The sequence below is a fragment of the Haliotis rubra genome, unplaced genomic scaffold, assembly GCF_003918875.1.
Source record: "Haliotis rubra isolate DU_JTF1 unplaced genomic scaffold, ASM391887v1 Scf261, whole genome shotgun sequence".
Taxonomy (NCBI): Eukaryota; Metazoa; Mollusca; class Gastropoda; order Lepetellida; family Haliotidae; genus Haliotis; species Haliotis rubra.
The window spans coordinates 1,224,561-1,241,809 of NW_025766681.1; the positions used below are offsets into that span (position 1 = coordinate 1,224,561).

The 17,249-nt window shown below is 39.6% G+C and overlaps 1 protein-coding gene across 1 annotated transcript in view; it reads right to left on the reverse strand.

Annotated features, from left to right (window-relative positions):
• LOC124280189 overlaps positions 1-16,752 on the reverse strand; it is a 43,804-nt gene extending 27,052 nt beyond the window's left edge. Inside the window, exon 1 of the mRNA XM_046716087.1 lies at positions 16,654-16,752. Within this exon, the coding sequence (XP_046572043.1) occupies positions 16,654-16,666 (13 nt within the window). The 5' untranslated portion in view covers positions 16,667-16,752. The remainder of the gene's footprint in view (positions 1-16,653) is intronic.
• Positions 16,753-17,249: the final 497 nt, after the last annotated feature.

Consider the following 17,249-nt stretch of genomic DNA (forward strand, 5'->3'; position numbering starts at 1 on the left):
CACAACCCGCTTTGGGGAAGTGTCCATATTAATAATAAAGGTAAAATCATCGAGGAATTCATTTCTGATAATGATTTATGTATCTGCAATGACAATTCAGCCACTTATTTACATCCAGCTACGGGAACATATTCTTCCCTGGATCTATCACTTGTTGACTCCATTTTATATAATGAATTTGAATGGATGGTCCATGATGACCTATGTGGGAGTGATCACTTCCCCACCATTCTCAAAACAATAAGCCCTGGAGATGATCCACCTTTATCCAGAAGGAACTTTGCCAGGGCTGATTGGTCATTATATAATACACTATGTAATGATCACTTAAAACATGATGTTTTTGCGAACAGCGAAGATCCTATACAGTTGTTTTCCGATATACTAAATGACATTGCTGATCAAAGTATACCAAAGTCCTCTGCAATTCCCCATATTCGTAAACCATGGTTTAATAATGACTGTAAACTGGCCAGCAAAAGTAGGAAGAAAGCAGAAAAATATTTTCGCCGACATCCTACAGTACATAATTTAGATAAAGTTAAAATTTTAAATGCCAAGGCTCGACGCGCATTTAAGCAGAATAAGCGTCAGTCTTGGAGGAAGTATGTTTCCAAGATAAATTCCCGTACACCAATTTCGAAGGTATGGAACATGATCCAAAGAATTAAGGGCAAAGGTTCCAAATCTACTGTTCACCATCTGAAGGATGGTGACAATATATTAACTGGTAAGTCTGACATTGCCAATAAGCTTGGTGAAACACTCGCCAAACACTCTTCTTCGTCAAATTACGTCCCTGAATTTCAACAATATCAGAAACAACAGGAGAAGAAGAGAATAAATTTTAACTCGGACAATGGCGAAGACTATAATGAATTATTTTCATTACATGAGCTCCACACTGCCCTTGAGCAAGCTCATGACACGGCAACAGGAGCTGATAATATACACTATCAGCTCTTGAAGCATTTACCGGAATCATGTTTGGAAACTGTTCTAAATATTTTTGACACAATATGGACTTCAGGGAATTTCCCACCTTCGTGGCGTAATGCCATTGTAGTCCCTATACCAAAGCCTGGCCGGGATCATACTGATCCGTCTAATTACAAACCAATCTCTTTAACGAGTTGCGTCTGTAAAACCATGGAACGAATAGTAAATAATCGATCTGGTATCTTGAAACCAATAATCTCATAACAAATATTCAATGTGGTTTCAGGAAAAATCGTAGTACCATTGATCATTTGGTACGTTTAGAATCCTTTGTCAAAAATGCAATAGTAAATAAACAACATGCAGTATCGATATTCTTTGATCTCGAGAAAGCATACGATACCACCTGGAAGCATGGCATTTTAAAGGATTTACATGATTTTGGTTTAAGGGGTCGTTTACCTCTTTTTATATCACAGTTTTTATCAGACAGGCAATTTCAAGTCCGAGTGGGTTCAACCCTGTCTGACCATTATAATCAGGATCAGGGTGTCCCACAAGGCAGTATTTTGTCTGTAACATTGTTTAGTATTAAGATCAACAGTTTATCCAAGGTTTTAAATGATTCAATTGATGGATCACTTTTTGTGGATGATTTTAATATTTCTTGTCGCGGTAAGAATATGCATACTATTGAACGGCAACTACAGTTGTGTTTTAACAAAATAAATAAATGGTGTCTTGAAAACGGCTTTAAATTTTCTAAATCAAAACTAATTGCATACATTTCTGCCGTAAATATAAACCACATAAAGACCCAGAACTGTTTTTAAATGGCACTCCCATCAAGGTTGTAAAAGAGGCCAAGTTCTTGGGTCTGATTTTCGACTCCCATTTAACCTTTCTTCCGCATATCAAATCCCTAAAAACTAAATGCCTGAAGGCACTTGATTTATTGAAAGTCGTTTCTAATTCAAAGTGGGAAGGGGACCAAACCACCCTCCAACACCTATATAGATCACTGGTCCGCTCGAAGCTTGATTATGGCTCCATCGTATATGGTGGAGCCTGTAAAAGCAACCTAAAACTATTAGATTCTGTCCACCACCAAGGTCTGAGACTTTGTCTTGGGTCATTCAGAACATCTCCTGTTGACAGTCTCTACGTCGAGGCAGATGAACCATCTCTTACACAACGCCGTATAAAACTATCATTACAATATATTACCAAACTATATTCTAACGAGTCTAATCCTGCATTTCACTGCATCTTTAATCCTCTTTATGAGGATTTGTACAACAAGAAATCTTCTCTTGTTCCGCCTCTTGGGCTAAGGATTAAGCCATTCATTACTGCTGCCGGCATTGAGCTGGAAAATATAGCTCCTTCCCGACTTCTTTCTTCTCCTCCTTGGCAATTGGTTAGACCACAAGTCGACCTAACATTAACATCGTTTAAAAAATCAGAAACTAATGACTTACAATATAAACAAGAAAATAATCAATTAAAAAGTAAATATAATACATATAAATCCTTATTTACAGATGGGTCCAAGGATGGTGGCGCAGTGGCTTGTGCCACTGTCATTGGGTCCAAAACAATATCTCCCAGATTACCCAATGACAGTTCAATTTTCACAGCAGAAGCTAACGCAATACTAACAGCCTAAATATAAACAATATATAATATTTTTCGATTCTCTCTCTTGCCTTCAGGCTATTAAAAATCTTTCTTGTAAACAAAGAATACTTCTGATCCCATACTCTGATTACAAAGCTAGCATTAGAACTTACATCCGTGATCTGATGCAGAAGAAGTGGGACACCCAAGTAGGTATCAATAAATTACATGAAATAAAACCCTATATCGGTTACACTTACTTGGGTTGTCAGTCCAGATTTGAAAAGGTCATCATGCGACGATGTCGTATTGGCCACACTAGATACACTCATGCATACCTATTGAAAGGTGAGGATCCTCCGTTTTGTATCCCTTGTGATGAGAGAACCACGGTCAAGCATGTCCTGCTTGACTGTGTTGAATTCTCCATCATAAGGGATAAATACTTCAATGTGAAAACAGTTAAGGACCTTTTTAACACTGTTAATTTTCATTTAATTATTGGCTTTTTAAAAGAAATTGATTTAATGAATGAATTTTGAATAATATGTTCTGTACATATATGTATTTTAATTATTGGTAGATTTGATTAGTAACTTAGATTGTTAGTGGCAGTGCCTCAAAAGGGGGTTGAAGTAGCGTAAAATTATTGTCCTCCTGAGAGGGTACGTAAGTCCCAAAACATTCAAAGTAAATTTAAACCTACTACTATTTTAATCGTAGAATATATGTTCGTTTAAGTTATGGCTAGATTATCTAACATTGCTAATAGCTGAGGGGATGGTGTAAATCCAGCTAGGGTCCATGCAGGAAGCAAATGTACTGTAAGTCCCCATGGTCCCTAGTATGGTGATCTACCTTCAGTTGTTGGCAATATATAGCCTGTTTTTACCTTGTATTGTCATCTATAGTTAGACTGTTTTAGATTTGATTGCTAGTTTTAAATTCGAATCTGTGATAATCTAGTTATTTTACTGTCCTTCGTTGACAGGTTTTTATAGTTTACCATTACTTACTATGCATAAAATTAATTGTTCTCGTCATGATATGGCTGAAATATTGCCGATGTGACGTTAAATTTTAACTCTCTCACTCACTCGTGAATAAAATATGTTTAAAACAACATAGTAGTACACGGAATGAAACCGTCGAGCTGATCCGTCTCCATACAGAAATACACTGGCTGTCCTCCCAGTAACCTCACCCACTCAGCGCCAGGACGGAACCATTAGGGAGAATTCTAATACCTGAGAAGATCAAAGAAACATAATATCTGCATCGGGAAGGAATATGACATCAAATTACAGCTGGGGACATCAATTGAAGTACATGTTGCTGATGCTGCTGGTGGATGATTGATGACAACACGGTGATAGTACAGAACAGGATTCCAGGGTTATACAGCAAACTAGATCGCTGATAACATGCATGGCAAAATAGACATATATCCTAAAAAAAATAATGGAAAAAACTACCCCAGAACAAAAGAAACACAGAAAACTAAAACGGATGGGACGGAAAAATACTTACGTCTATCTAAACGTTTTTTTGAAATGTAATGATTTTATGAATAGTTGGATATGAAATATACTATTAAAAACGCAGGGATATTCAATAACTTGGTGTCACAGCCATTAATATTTTATTATCACTAATGAAAAATTTAACAGGAACACCTGATTGAGATTTGCATCGACACCAACAGCGTCTTTCAGTGTAGTGATTGGACATGTGGGCGGTTCTACCTGTGCAGCTGATTACGAATCGTCTGTCCACTCACTCTAACACCTGTAGCTCTGTGAAGCTCATCTACAATGTGAACAGACTTTGATCACGGTTTTGTAACAGTCATTCTGATGAAAAGGTCTTGTGCGTCAGTTGTCGCCCTTGGTTGGCCAGGTCGACATCTGTCATCAACGTTATTTGTCTGTCGATATCGTGATTGCAATCTGCTAAACTGACTGTGAAACGCGAAGACCTCCTGTCACTATGCTCGGTCTTCTTCCACCTGCTTACATGCCAATTGCACGTAGCCGCAATGTGTAAAACATTTAATTCGGGTTAAAACAGTTTCCGAACCATTTTCAGCCTCGTTTGTACCACTGAAATGTACACGTACAGTAACACACTGACACAGTTAATTTAGAATCTTAACCTGGCCATGTTGGCACACTATGAAAGAACGCTTGCAGGAAATAACATGTTTGCACGAGATTGATAACGCGTTCTGAATGGAATAATCTTTTTAAATTCAAAATACAATCATACAACTTTGTTCTCAAATAGTATCCCCAACAGGGCATATCCCCTACCTTTCTACCAGTATAGTTGTAGGCGTGACATGATACAGCAAGTTATAGCAATCGGTAAAGTATGGAGGTAAAGTATGGAGGTAAAGCACGGAGGTAAAGTATGGAGGTAATGTATGGAGGTAAAGCATGGAGGTAAAGCATGGATGTAAAGTATGGAGGTAAAGCATGGAGATAAAGCATGGAGGTAAAGCACGGAGGTAAAGTATGTCATCCCGTGGTTCAAGCGTTCGATCGTCACTCCTGAGACCATGGTTCTATTCCCTACAGAAGTAAATTGTATGGAACCAATTTATGATGTCCCCGCCGTGATATACATAGAATACTGTAAATGCGTGGCGTCTCACTTATCTTGCACCCACAATATTGAATACATGTTCATCAGAGCGGTAATGTTCTCAGTGAAATCATACGACAAGACGTTAAGAAAAGGTACTTGTCGTACCCTGCCTGGCGCTTGGCATTATGTGGACAGAACAATATGTGGTTGACTCCGAGGTCGGGTGCTGTGTTTGACAAGTGTGTCTAAGTCGAACTGTTTTCCGTGTGGGATTAGCACTATAAAACCTGCATTGGTATATACACCCACACACGTGCATGGACGTCAGAGTGCTAGTCTGTCTCACAGTCCCTGAACCACATTATTTCCCCTACTGCCTAGCCCTCCCTGCAATGTAGTCTGTCTCACAGTCCCTGAACCACATTATTTTCCCTACTGCCTAACCCTTTCTCCAATCCTAAAGCCCTTAATAAAGCAGGCCCAGAATCCCCAAGATTCAGGATCTCCATCCTAACAATTAATTGTTACTATCAAAATTATATACATTCAGAGACTAAGCGTTAGTCTAGTCTGTCAGTAAGTGGATGCATCACTGAACCCAATTTCATCTGAAAATCACCCGGAACATAGGTGTCCAGACGAACAGTTTCCACATTAAAAAAGTTTAACTGTATTCAGTAATAACAGATTCCCGCGGCTGAAATAAAAATAGCTCCACCAACACGACCCCGGTTAACCCATGACTTAATGCACTGTATTGGAAACCTTCAACAGTTGAAGCAAACTGCTAGAACGGATCTGTCGAATGCATGTTACAGTCGAGTAACGCTAACCCAATCCACCAAATTTCACAGACAGCGGACCTAATCTGAAGAACAACAGAGCGCAGGAAGAAGCGAGCTCCTTATTTGGGACGGATATTACAATCTGAGCCTGAGACGAGCTTGGCACCATCCATATGGACATCGACACATGAATACTAATTAGCTGAAGCGGGGGCGGCTTATCGTTTTTCACTGCCACAACCAGATGGAAGATTGACTTAAGATGAAGGCGTTTCTCTACACTGAACATTTCTTACCTCCTGTAATTGGGGATTGCATTGATTGTAGGATAATTCACATGCAATTTACCCTCTAATCCCAGATTGTCTGCATCGGGCGTCTTAATGGAACATTTTTAAAGACGTGGTGGTTATAGAAAGTGAATGGGAAAACAGAGACTGCAAGGAGACACACAGATAGAAGTATTGGAAGACTGCACGTGGATTTAATTCGATACTCGGTATCTAATACTTGGGAAGATCGTGACTCATACGTTAACGTTAAAGGGGGTTAATTGTTTTGTATCACCACCAGGTGGGGTAGCCTAGTGGTTAAGCCGTTCGCTCGTCACGTTGAACACCCGGGTTTGATTCTCCACATGGAGTACAATGTGTAAAGCCGAGATATTGCTGGAATAATGGTAGAAGCGGCATAAAACTAAACTCACTCACTCACTTGTGTCGCCACCTTGCTGTAGGTCATCTCGATCTGGGATGTTTAAAGATATAGGGATTCAGAAAGCGAAAGAGATACGTACAGGAGGCCAACCAGAAAGACAGACAGGCAGACAGACAGACAGACAGATATATACATGTACACACAGAGACAGAGAGGTAAGTGCAGGTAGTCAGGAAGTTGTGGAGTTAAGAGACGTAACAATTTCCAGCGTTGTGTTTTCGGTGTACTTTCAATACTCTGAAATCCTTTCTGTCAATGCACTTTTACAAATCGACCAACCATTCAACTGTTCTATGTTCGGCCCGCACACCCACGCAGCCGAAGTAAACACTAACTTATTTGAATTCCTCACAAACGTGATTACCGGTTTGAGAGTGAATCCACCAACAGGCAGCTCCCGGAGTGAAATAGATCGGGCACAAGCTTGGTTATACGGCTTTCTCACAATGACTGCCGCGTTCTCGCCTCTGCTATTTAATTTAAGAGTTACAAATAGCACCCGCGGGCTTCCGTAATAATTGTTAAGTAAATGAGAATCCTGATTTATATGTAACGCTGTAACGACAATCTGTTGCTCAGCAATCGCCGGCTGGTGTATTTTGGACGAAGGGAAAACGATACGTTCACTACTTATATAAGTATGTATTTAGGATGTTCACAGAATGAATGAATGAGTGAGTGAGTTACAATTTTCGTCACATCGGCAATATTTCAGCCACATAGAAACGAAAAGAGTTTGATTAACGGTAAGAAATATCGGTCCCAAAGGACAGTAAAACATTAGCAAGTTATCACAATTCGAGTCTAAACACTAACTATTTCATATATTAGAATATTCTTTTCAAGACAAAGACCAATATTACATTAAATGCCATTAAACCACGAGCTAAAGACCACGAGCAATCCAAGCTGGAGCACCTTACTGGGGTACGTTCGAAATAATCGCCGGCCCCGAGGCCCAGCGCCGGTTGTTATTGCATCGGGCCGGCAGTTTCAGATATTTGCAGGCCCTTGCGGCCTTCAGTAAATTATCTGTCATTTTTTTTCGTTCGTGAAAAATCCATGATCCTACACGTTACGATAACTTACAGTTTCACTTCCTGGTGTTACAGGGCTTTGCATAGGGATGTCAAGTTCCCTCTGAGCCTTAAACTGATCTTGAAGAAACAGTGTGAAATTGTGTACAGCGTAGTCTATTTTGATTTGTCTTCTTGTTTGACTTTAACAAAATGGGCCTGCAGATTTCATTCAGGGCCTGTAGATTTTAAAGCCTTCAGGCGGCAGTAGGCCCTGGTGGCCAACTGGCAAATTAAAGTATTGCAAACACTGTACTGGGGTCATGGGTACTTACAGTACTTCAGCTTCCTGAATAAACCCCAGTAGGATTAAAGCCATCACTTTGGTCACTGGTAGTTGTATAAAAAGCTAGCTATAAATAAAAACATGTCCAAATATGTAAACATAAAATCATGGTTGTCTGCAAAGTACTTTAGTAACGTTAAGACTAAAATGCTTTTATCAGAGGACAATCTTTTTACAATACTTTAACCTCATTAAATAGCCCTGCCGTAATAATATTAGTTTCCAATCGCACATGTGTACAGAAGAGAAGGGGTAGCTTACTGGTTAAAGCGTTGGCTCGTCACGCCGAAGACCCGGGTTCGATTCCCTCGCCATGATATTGCTGGAATATTGCTTAAGGCATACTTAATAAAGTTGTTATAAAAGAAGGTGTGGTATTGGCACAGAATCCATTTAGAGTCTTAAAGGCGCACTCTGCGCCGTGGTCCGCAGTCTGATCTGTCTGTAGTATCCGGGCACATGTGCGTAAAACTGATATACATTTAGCGGGCATAAATCACAGTTACCTGCTCATTTCCAGGTTGAAACTGAACAGCTGACCGGGAATCAGTCAGATAGAACCAGGTGTGAAGCCAACAAACAACTAAGAAACGTGCTGTAATTAACAATTGCATTCCAAAGTTCACCAATCAATATAAATCAACTAAAATGAATCACTACGGCAGCACACAATTGTATCAGTACAAATCCAGAGGTAGTGTAATGCTAGGGCAGTGATTAAAGCAATAAAAAGTACTGTGACTATGTGTCCCAGTCCACCCAGCTGTGAATGGGTAACACGTTAGGATGAGAAGGCCACAATTACTCGGTGCGCCTAGTGCCTGCAAGAGTTGTATGATCCCCAGGGAGTTGAGATTGATAACACGATGTGCCGTTGAGACTGACATCCAGTGATCGAGGTAAAACATACCAGCGCCTTGAGCAAGCACTAGTTGACTGGATATGTGCGCTATATAAATATCCTATACATGTAATAATAATAAAAATAAAGACAATGGTGGTAATATTCACATCTTAGCGACAGTAACCCAACTTGCAACTAGAACTAGGCAGGGTATGACCATCACACCCAGTGCTGGTGTTCTCGTGACTAGGGAGGTCATGTAAGATGAGGAGAAACAACCACCTATATACTGACTGACTGAGTTTAGGTTTACGCCGCTTTTAGCAATATTCCAGCAATATCACGGTGGGGGACACCAGAAATGGGCTTCACACATTGTGCCCATGTGGGGAATCGAACCCGGGTCTTCGGCGTGACGAGCCAACGCTTTAACCACTAGGCTACCCCACCGCCCCACCACCTATATAATTGTATCATAAATTGTAACTATGTAATGTGAAGGACTAATAGTTTATTTGTGAATTGGGTGCTGTGTTATTTCTGTTTGTAAATAATAATGTAATGAATATATATATGTGTTTAAAATAAAACTCATTTGAACTTTGTATTTAAAATGTTTATGAATGCAGACTTGTTCTCGTCACAATATGGCTGGAATAATGCCGATGTGACGTAAAGCCCAACTCAACCCAACTACCTCAATAACTCCACCTATACTCTAACAAAAGAATGCTAGAATATTCTACACTAAGAGGGATGAGTCTGGAATACGGTCCGTGTAGCCCTTTCCAAATCATTCTATAATATTCAGTCTATATTTAGCAAAGTGTCAATTTATCATCCAAAACTGTTTTCCACAGGAGATATCGCTTGTGTGAGATCATATGATATCTCCTAGGAGATATCGTTTTGACAGTAGATTTGTACAATGCCCTGACAATGCTATGACTGATGACGTCACAATTATATGACATCACTGCACTGCAAGTCTAATGGTAGTACAGTGTTGAGATATGTACATTTTTCATTGAAAACTAATGAAGAATGATTTTTGATGATAAAGAGAATCTTACCCTCGTGTCTACTGATATCAATTATATCAACACTCGTTGATAAAGGTAAAAATATCCTCGGCTAGCCTCGTATATTTGTAACTTTATCAACTTGTGTTGATATAATTTATATCAGTAGACTCTTGGGTGAGATTCTCTATATAGCACACCACTGCACCTCGCTGACTCCACGGGTACAGCTGTTGCACAATGTATGACACTCCCTCAAAACAAAAGAAACATGTCCTACCACTCTTTGTTTCAAGACTCCAGTTAACTGATTTCATTTTACTGGATCTCCTTCTCTCTTCGCTACAAAGGTCCAGCAATGTCCATCTTTTATATAGAGATTCTTAACCGAGTGTGTTTCCGTATCATTAATATCATATATTAGGAATAAAAAATTGTATCATGCGAGCCTTTGAGGTTAATAATCTCTTTATCATATAATGTCATTCTTAAAATTACTCTAAAAACAGAAGCAAATCGTACGTGAATTTATATGAAGAGACCCGAGCATTCGCGTAAGATTACTTAGCGGTACACCAAGGTGAAGGTCGTTCATGACGGCGGCATTCGGTTGTGACTAGTCGCTAATACAGTGCAAACATAACTCATGCTTAAAATGAGATCTTTCTGTCTAAAAAGAACAACAAAATCAGGCAGGGTTTTCTTGATAGTGTTTCTATTTTCATTGTGGGTAATCACTTCAGCAATATCAGTTTCTGATACCTGACGGAATCGATTCGTCGTCTGTATTGTGATCGATAGATCGAAATCCTTGGTTGGTACCTTTCTTAGACCATTGCATTTCAGTCGTGCCTCATAATTCGTACCTTTAATTTGAACGAAGTACTCCGTTTCATGTTTTCCAAAATCAATTACTGCAGTAACGACTCCAGAACCTCTGTCATCAATTCTTACAGAATCAACAATTTTGAGAATTGGGGCAGCCATGTTTGTGTACAAACAATGTAAAGTCGCGACGACGTCATCAATGAAATGTTAAGCGTTTTAGGATTCGCGTGGCGTGTATGGAGTTTTGTGAAACTAGTTTATGGATTGACGTAATTTGCATACTTATCAGATTTGGATACCAAGTTTGATCAGATTGCTTTATTGCACCGATAACACCCTCCATTAGATGATAAAATGTTATATTATACCAGGGATACGTTATATATTCTCCCTGAATATACTGAACAACATTAGAAACGCACCACACTAAAATGCACCGACGATGCTCAAATATGGGTACATTTCAGTCTGAAGGGGATATTTCGTATTATATGGGTGGTGCGTTTCTAATGTTGTTCAGTATATAATGGTCGGTATATTTGCCATATTTCTTGGTGAAGTGTGAATGTGTGAATGAAAGTTGAATTTGGAAAAAGTTCTAGCTAAGCTTTACTCGATATGCACCTTTGTATTTACACCAGCAGCGTGTCATCACTATTCATGTGAATCTGTTGTATTGCATGTTTATACTCTGTGTGTGTGTGTGTGTGTGTGTGTGTGTGTGTGTGTGTGTGTGTGTGTGTGTGTGTGTGTGTGTGTGTGTGTGTGTGTGTGTGAGACAGTTGTATCTTGTGAAAATTCCTTCACTGTGTTTACCAGAATGTCGTCAGGATGGAGACAGCAGTTATCCATGCAACCCAGTTATCACGGTTTACTGTTATACACACGGGCCTCTCGTCCCATAGACTGTGGAACATGTACTTACAGTTTGACCTGTACAGTAGGCCTGTGTAGGCCCTGGTGAAGCTGGGGATACTACCGGTCAGTGCTGGTCTTATTCGTGATGAGGAGACAGATGATATTGTGCAGCACCAGTTATGGTACAGCAATGGACAGTTTACACACAGAAATACCATGTATTAACGATTGTTCGATATTTTGCCCCTACAGACATACATTAATCAAGAAAGTAGCTCTGATGACACCAGAGTTATCACTCTGCTCGGTGGCATTACCCACATGTGGGCCCAATTCACTGACACCGTTGCCAGGAGCATTAGTACAGAGCAGGATTTACCTATGATTCATTCAATCACCTCCAGTGTGTTATACATAGATATAATTACCTTTCCTTCCCATTGTAATATGATTTGTACATAGTCATGTATCTTGTATTCATGTAATAATTCAATGTACGCCCCGAAATAAAGGAGGAAATAAAGACAACAAAAACCCCACTAAACAAAACGAAAGAAAAATGTGTCTGTGTGTCTTCTTTGAGTGTCTTAGTGTGTGTATATCCACATCTTTTGGTAACTTGTGTATTGAAATGGGATTTAGTACCGACATGGAATCCATGCATGGTCTTAAAGGCACTTGGGCACTATGTATTGTATCCTGCAATCTAACTGTAGCAATGAAACTAGTGCGGCATCCGAACACAGTATATCTACGTATATTTGTGTGAAACTGATGTACATTGAAAGCCTATGAAACGTTTTACAATACAAATGTGTATGAGATAATGTGTGCGTGCGTGTGTCTGGGCCTGCGTATGCGTATGCGTATGTGTGTGTTCTTCCATAGACTTTTAGAAGGGGGGTGTGCAGAGGAAAGGGAGAGAAGACGTAAAATTGTTTTCTTGTATGTCAATATGAGTATTATGCTTTAAAGCTTTAAGGTGAGGTGAGGTGAAATTGGGTTTAACGTCGTGCTTGAGAATATTTCGCTCATATGACGACGTACATGCGTGTGTATGTGTATGTGCGGCTGCTTGTACTAGCCCAGACTTAAGCTGGTTTTATAGTGCTAGCTCACTGAGATACCGTGCCGCAGTGAAGCATGAATACCCCACTCAGACACATTATACTGACTCCGAGCCGACCAGTCCTTGTTGTACCCATTAATGCCGAGCGCCAGGCTAGGACCAACAAGTAACATATTTTAACGTCTTTTGGTATGACGCGGTCGGGGATCGAACCCGCGACCTTCCGCTCTCTTGGTGGACGCTCTAACCACTACACCACGGAGGCGGTCTAAAGCTTGAAGACGTTGTAGAGATCCCCATTATCTACGTTCTACAATTTGTATTTGAGAACAAACACACTGTTTTCTAACGTCTCGTATGGCCTTTGCACGGATTACAATGACTCTAGACCTATGAAAGACAGAGATAAGGGGAGAAGGGTTTGTTCTTTCCGCCACGTCACTGACAATGCGAATGACGGAAATACATCTGTGATGATATATTATCAATTTCGTGAAATACATATGAAACGTCGAGGCCAGATAATAAGCGGTACGCATGGCATTGACCTTGTGATTAACGCAATTTACTACACGCCGCGCTCAATGTGATAAGGTTACCATGGAAACTGACGTCAAACATCTTAATTTGTACTGTTGAACACACCTTGACAACATCGCCTATAATAACAAGTATTTTCACCTTGCAAATTATATTAGTTATTGGATATATTTTGTGTTGAAAACCTTTAACGTAGAATTATGGAATTGATCGGAGAAAGAACGTACAAACAAACCAAAATAATTTTTAATGAAATCCATACAAAACTGGGTATAGATAACAACTATATAGATAACAACTCTTTGTGTTATCCATAAAGTTTGTCTATATTGTACTTCTCAATTTCTAAAATGCAACTCAAAGATGTTGTAATTAATAGTTATAAGAATTTGAACATACATGAAGTGTGGACTACTGATTATACATTTTGAGTGTAAGATACATAGATGCTTCAATAATTGTGGAACAGCCAATACCCCCTCCCTCCCCACAGTTATTCCCCCATATGAATTGGCAATAAAGGAGACTAGTCAGACCAATGCTTCATATTCAGATCCATTCATAAAGATTCAGAGTGACAAACCGCTCTCCGCTTGACTGTTTGAAATGAAACAAAAGTCAATTTCTTCTTTATGTCGAGCAATTTGAGTTTACGTATAAACATACTGTTTATACAAAGATAACGTAGAGCGTCATTTTGCTCAAAGGTTGTTTGATCAGGGATACAGCATTCAAGGATCAAATAAGGCTTTCAAATCATGTCATGGTTGTCATGGGAGAACATTCTCAGTTTGAATCATCAGTGACAAAAACGATGTCCGAAGATATTCAAAAGTTTCCAGTAAACTTGACCCGTGAAGATCCAGGTTAGAACTGATTTATTGATTTTCAGCAAGACATGCTTGTCGAAAGAGGCTACTAACGGGATCGGTTGGTCAGGTTCGCTGACTTGGTTGACATATGTCATAGTATCCTAATTGCGTAGATCGTGCTCATGCTGTTGATCACTGGATTGTCTGGTCCAGTTTCGATTATTTGCAGACTGCCGTCTAATGCTGGAATATTGGTGAGTGTGACTTCAACAAACAAACAAACAAACAAACAAACAAACAAACCAGTAATATGCCCGCGTGCCTGCTTGACGTGGGAAGAAATCCCGAAGTGATGCAAGTCTGGAATGGCTGTCAGGTTGGGGATGCTATAGAGGACTGGTAAGGTGCTGACAAACCAAGAATCTGGCGAACTGGGATTCGAACCGATGATCATATGTTCCGGGAGTACCAAGCCGAAGCAAGTTTCCACATCGTTTACAGCGCCTAAGTCTACTATATCATACCAACAGCACCCACAGATTTCTAACCATTAAAGAAATGGTTTTGTCGCTTTCATTGTATGAGTGAGGGAAGGTTGATTTTTAGTCTTATATACTCTTTATTCCAAAAATATCACGATGTCCTTTGGTAGTCGCATCTCAGAACATACTAGTGGTCAATAGCATGATGACCAATTATACCGTCGGATACTATAACACACAGGCAGTTAAAGACTAACACTTAGTCTCGGAATATATTGATTATTAGAATAGGTTTTGAAAGGGCGCCCAGTGTGGTGGGATCCAGACACAGCAAGTAGTACGACGATGCGTGGTCACATCCAATGTCTCCAGAAACAGATACCATTATTATTATACCATTGTGCGTTTGGGGCAAACTTGCGGTAAAAATTGATCACTGGAAACCAGCGACGACTCCGTGTTTTCAAGAATAATCTGTTCCTATTTTTGTCCAAATCTAATGTCAAGGGTATGTGGACCTTGCCATAATGGTTAGACAGAAATGAAAAGAATAAATTCGTTTATGTTCAACGAATAAAAACAAATAGTTGGGTCCCCCACAAAACTCTAAACACATGTATGAACCGGCAATCATTGTCACAGCATATTGATAAGAATTTGTACGTGCATAAATACATGTATATCGTATTCACAGATTAGGTAATTTTTGAAATATGAAAAGTAGGAATGTCAGTCCATGTCAAGTCAAACCTTTTCATATTCAACTAAATACAAAACAATAGATGTACGATAACACGAAACTCACAAATAATACTAGACTAATGCTTAGTCTCTGAATATATATAATTTTGACAGGAAGAAACAAGCCCATTTAAATTGAAAAGGAGCCCTAGGGAGACCAGAGATTCAGACTGAGGAAATCTAGACTTGCTTTATTTAGGGCTTCAGCACTGCAGAGAGAGCTTGGCAGTAGGGAAAATAATGTGGTTCAGGGACTGTGAGACAGACTAAAATAATACATACATACACACACATACACACACACACACGCAAGCACGCACGCACGCGCACACACACACACACATATACATACATACATACATACATACATACATACATACATACATCCATCCATCCATACATCCATCCATCCATCCATCCATCCATCCATCCATCCATACATACATCCATCCATACATACATACATACATACATACATACATACATACATACATACATACATACATACATACATACATACATACATACATACATACATACATACATACATACATACATACATACATATATTTGTATAGCGCCGATATCCAGCTCAGCTGCTCAAAGGCGCTTTGTTTTCCCTCGATCACTGGATGTCAGTCTCAACGGCACGTCGTATTATCAATCTCAACTTAATATATTTAACCCATGAAATTATTATTTCATTGTTCAAACTTTCATTCTTCAAGATATGATAATTCTCATACTTTCAAGCAATGTTCGCTATTTGATACAAATCTTATAAAAGAGACAACAGAACTTTCGTGAAAAAGGAAAAATAGTGGCGATGACACCAGGTGTCTGTGAAAGAAGTAATCTCATCCTGTTCCACAGGTAGCATCACAACTTAAACAATTCCACGAAACATGTTGCCAAACACGGCACAGCACTATTCCTGTCAACAGTCTGCAAACAAGCAAGACAATCAACTGATTGAGCAAAAGAGTTTCCAATCAGATGATTTTCTTTTTAGTTTATGTAAAAAAAACTCTGCTTAAAGGACAATCGAATGTACGATTTCGCTTTACGAGCATGTATGTAAGAATCACTAAGTGCCCTTGAAAAATTGCTGCTTCGGTGAACACTCTTCAAACAAAATAACCAAGAAAATACCGCGTTTAGTTCGTACTGAAACCATACAGAATTGTCTGATTTCACACTAAAAATAAACGCATAAATTTCATAGATATGTGAATAATGTGTTGTTACCTTTCCTGTTTGAGAATAGTGAGTCTAGGAAAAGACTCGCTGAAGAGAGCAGAGCAAGAGATTTCCATTTCATTTGAAAACGCCGATAAATATGTCAAAATATGAGACAGCCTGTAAATTCAAGTGTCATGATGAGAAATAATACTTGAATTAGATTAAAAAAATAAAAAAATGATCCGATATTAAACAATCCTTACCTTTCAGCCACATCGCCCTCAGTTCTGATGTCTAAAGGGAGGATTTCTGATTAGTTCTCAACAACAGCGGATATTACCGTGACGCGACCGCCCACTACCGACAAGAGCCATGTCGCTTGGTTTGGTATACGCGCGGGATTCCATATCGCAGCCTGCCTCGCGAACCAGTATAATCAAGGCTTAGACAGAATAGCGTTATTTTAACACTTTACAACAGTGGTACACACAAGCAACGGAGCGCCACGATTGGAGGGCCCTCTTGTCCAGCTCTCGCCATCGACAATGGTCGAAGCAAGGGTGTCATTGTCCCTGCTGATATATAATTAGAACTTGTCCGCTGCTCTGTTTGCGTTGGTGACGTAATTATCTTCACGTTTGCTTTATTTCATTTCGAGAAGTGTGTTGTATGGATAACGCCATGTGGTGCTGTAGTCATACAGTGTGGACGTGTCAATACCTGGGTGCTTGTCACCATGCTACCAGGTCTACCGTGTGTGTGTCTGTGTTATTGGCATTGTCAGAGAGATGCTTAGGAGGGTTGTAATTATGCATCATCTCTGGCATTCTTACTGCTTCAGAGAACAATGGAATGGTGT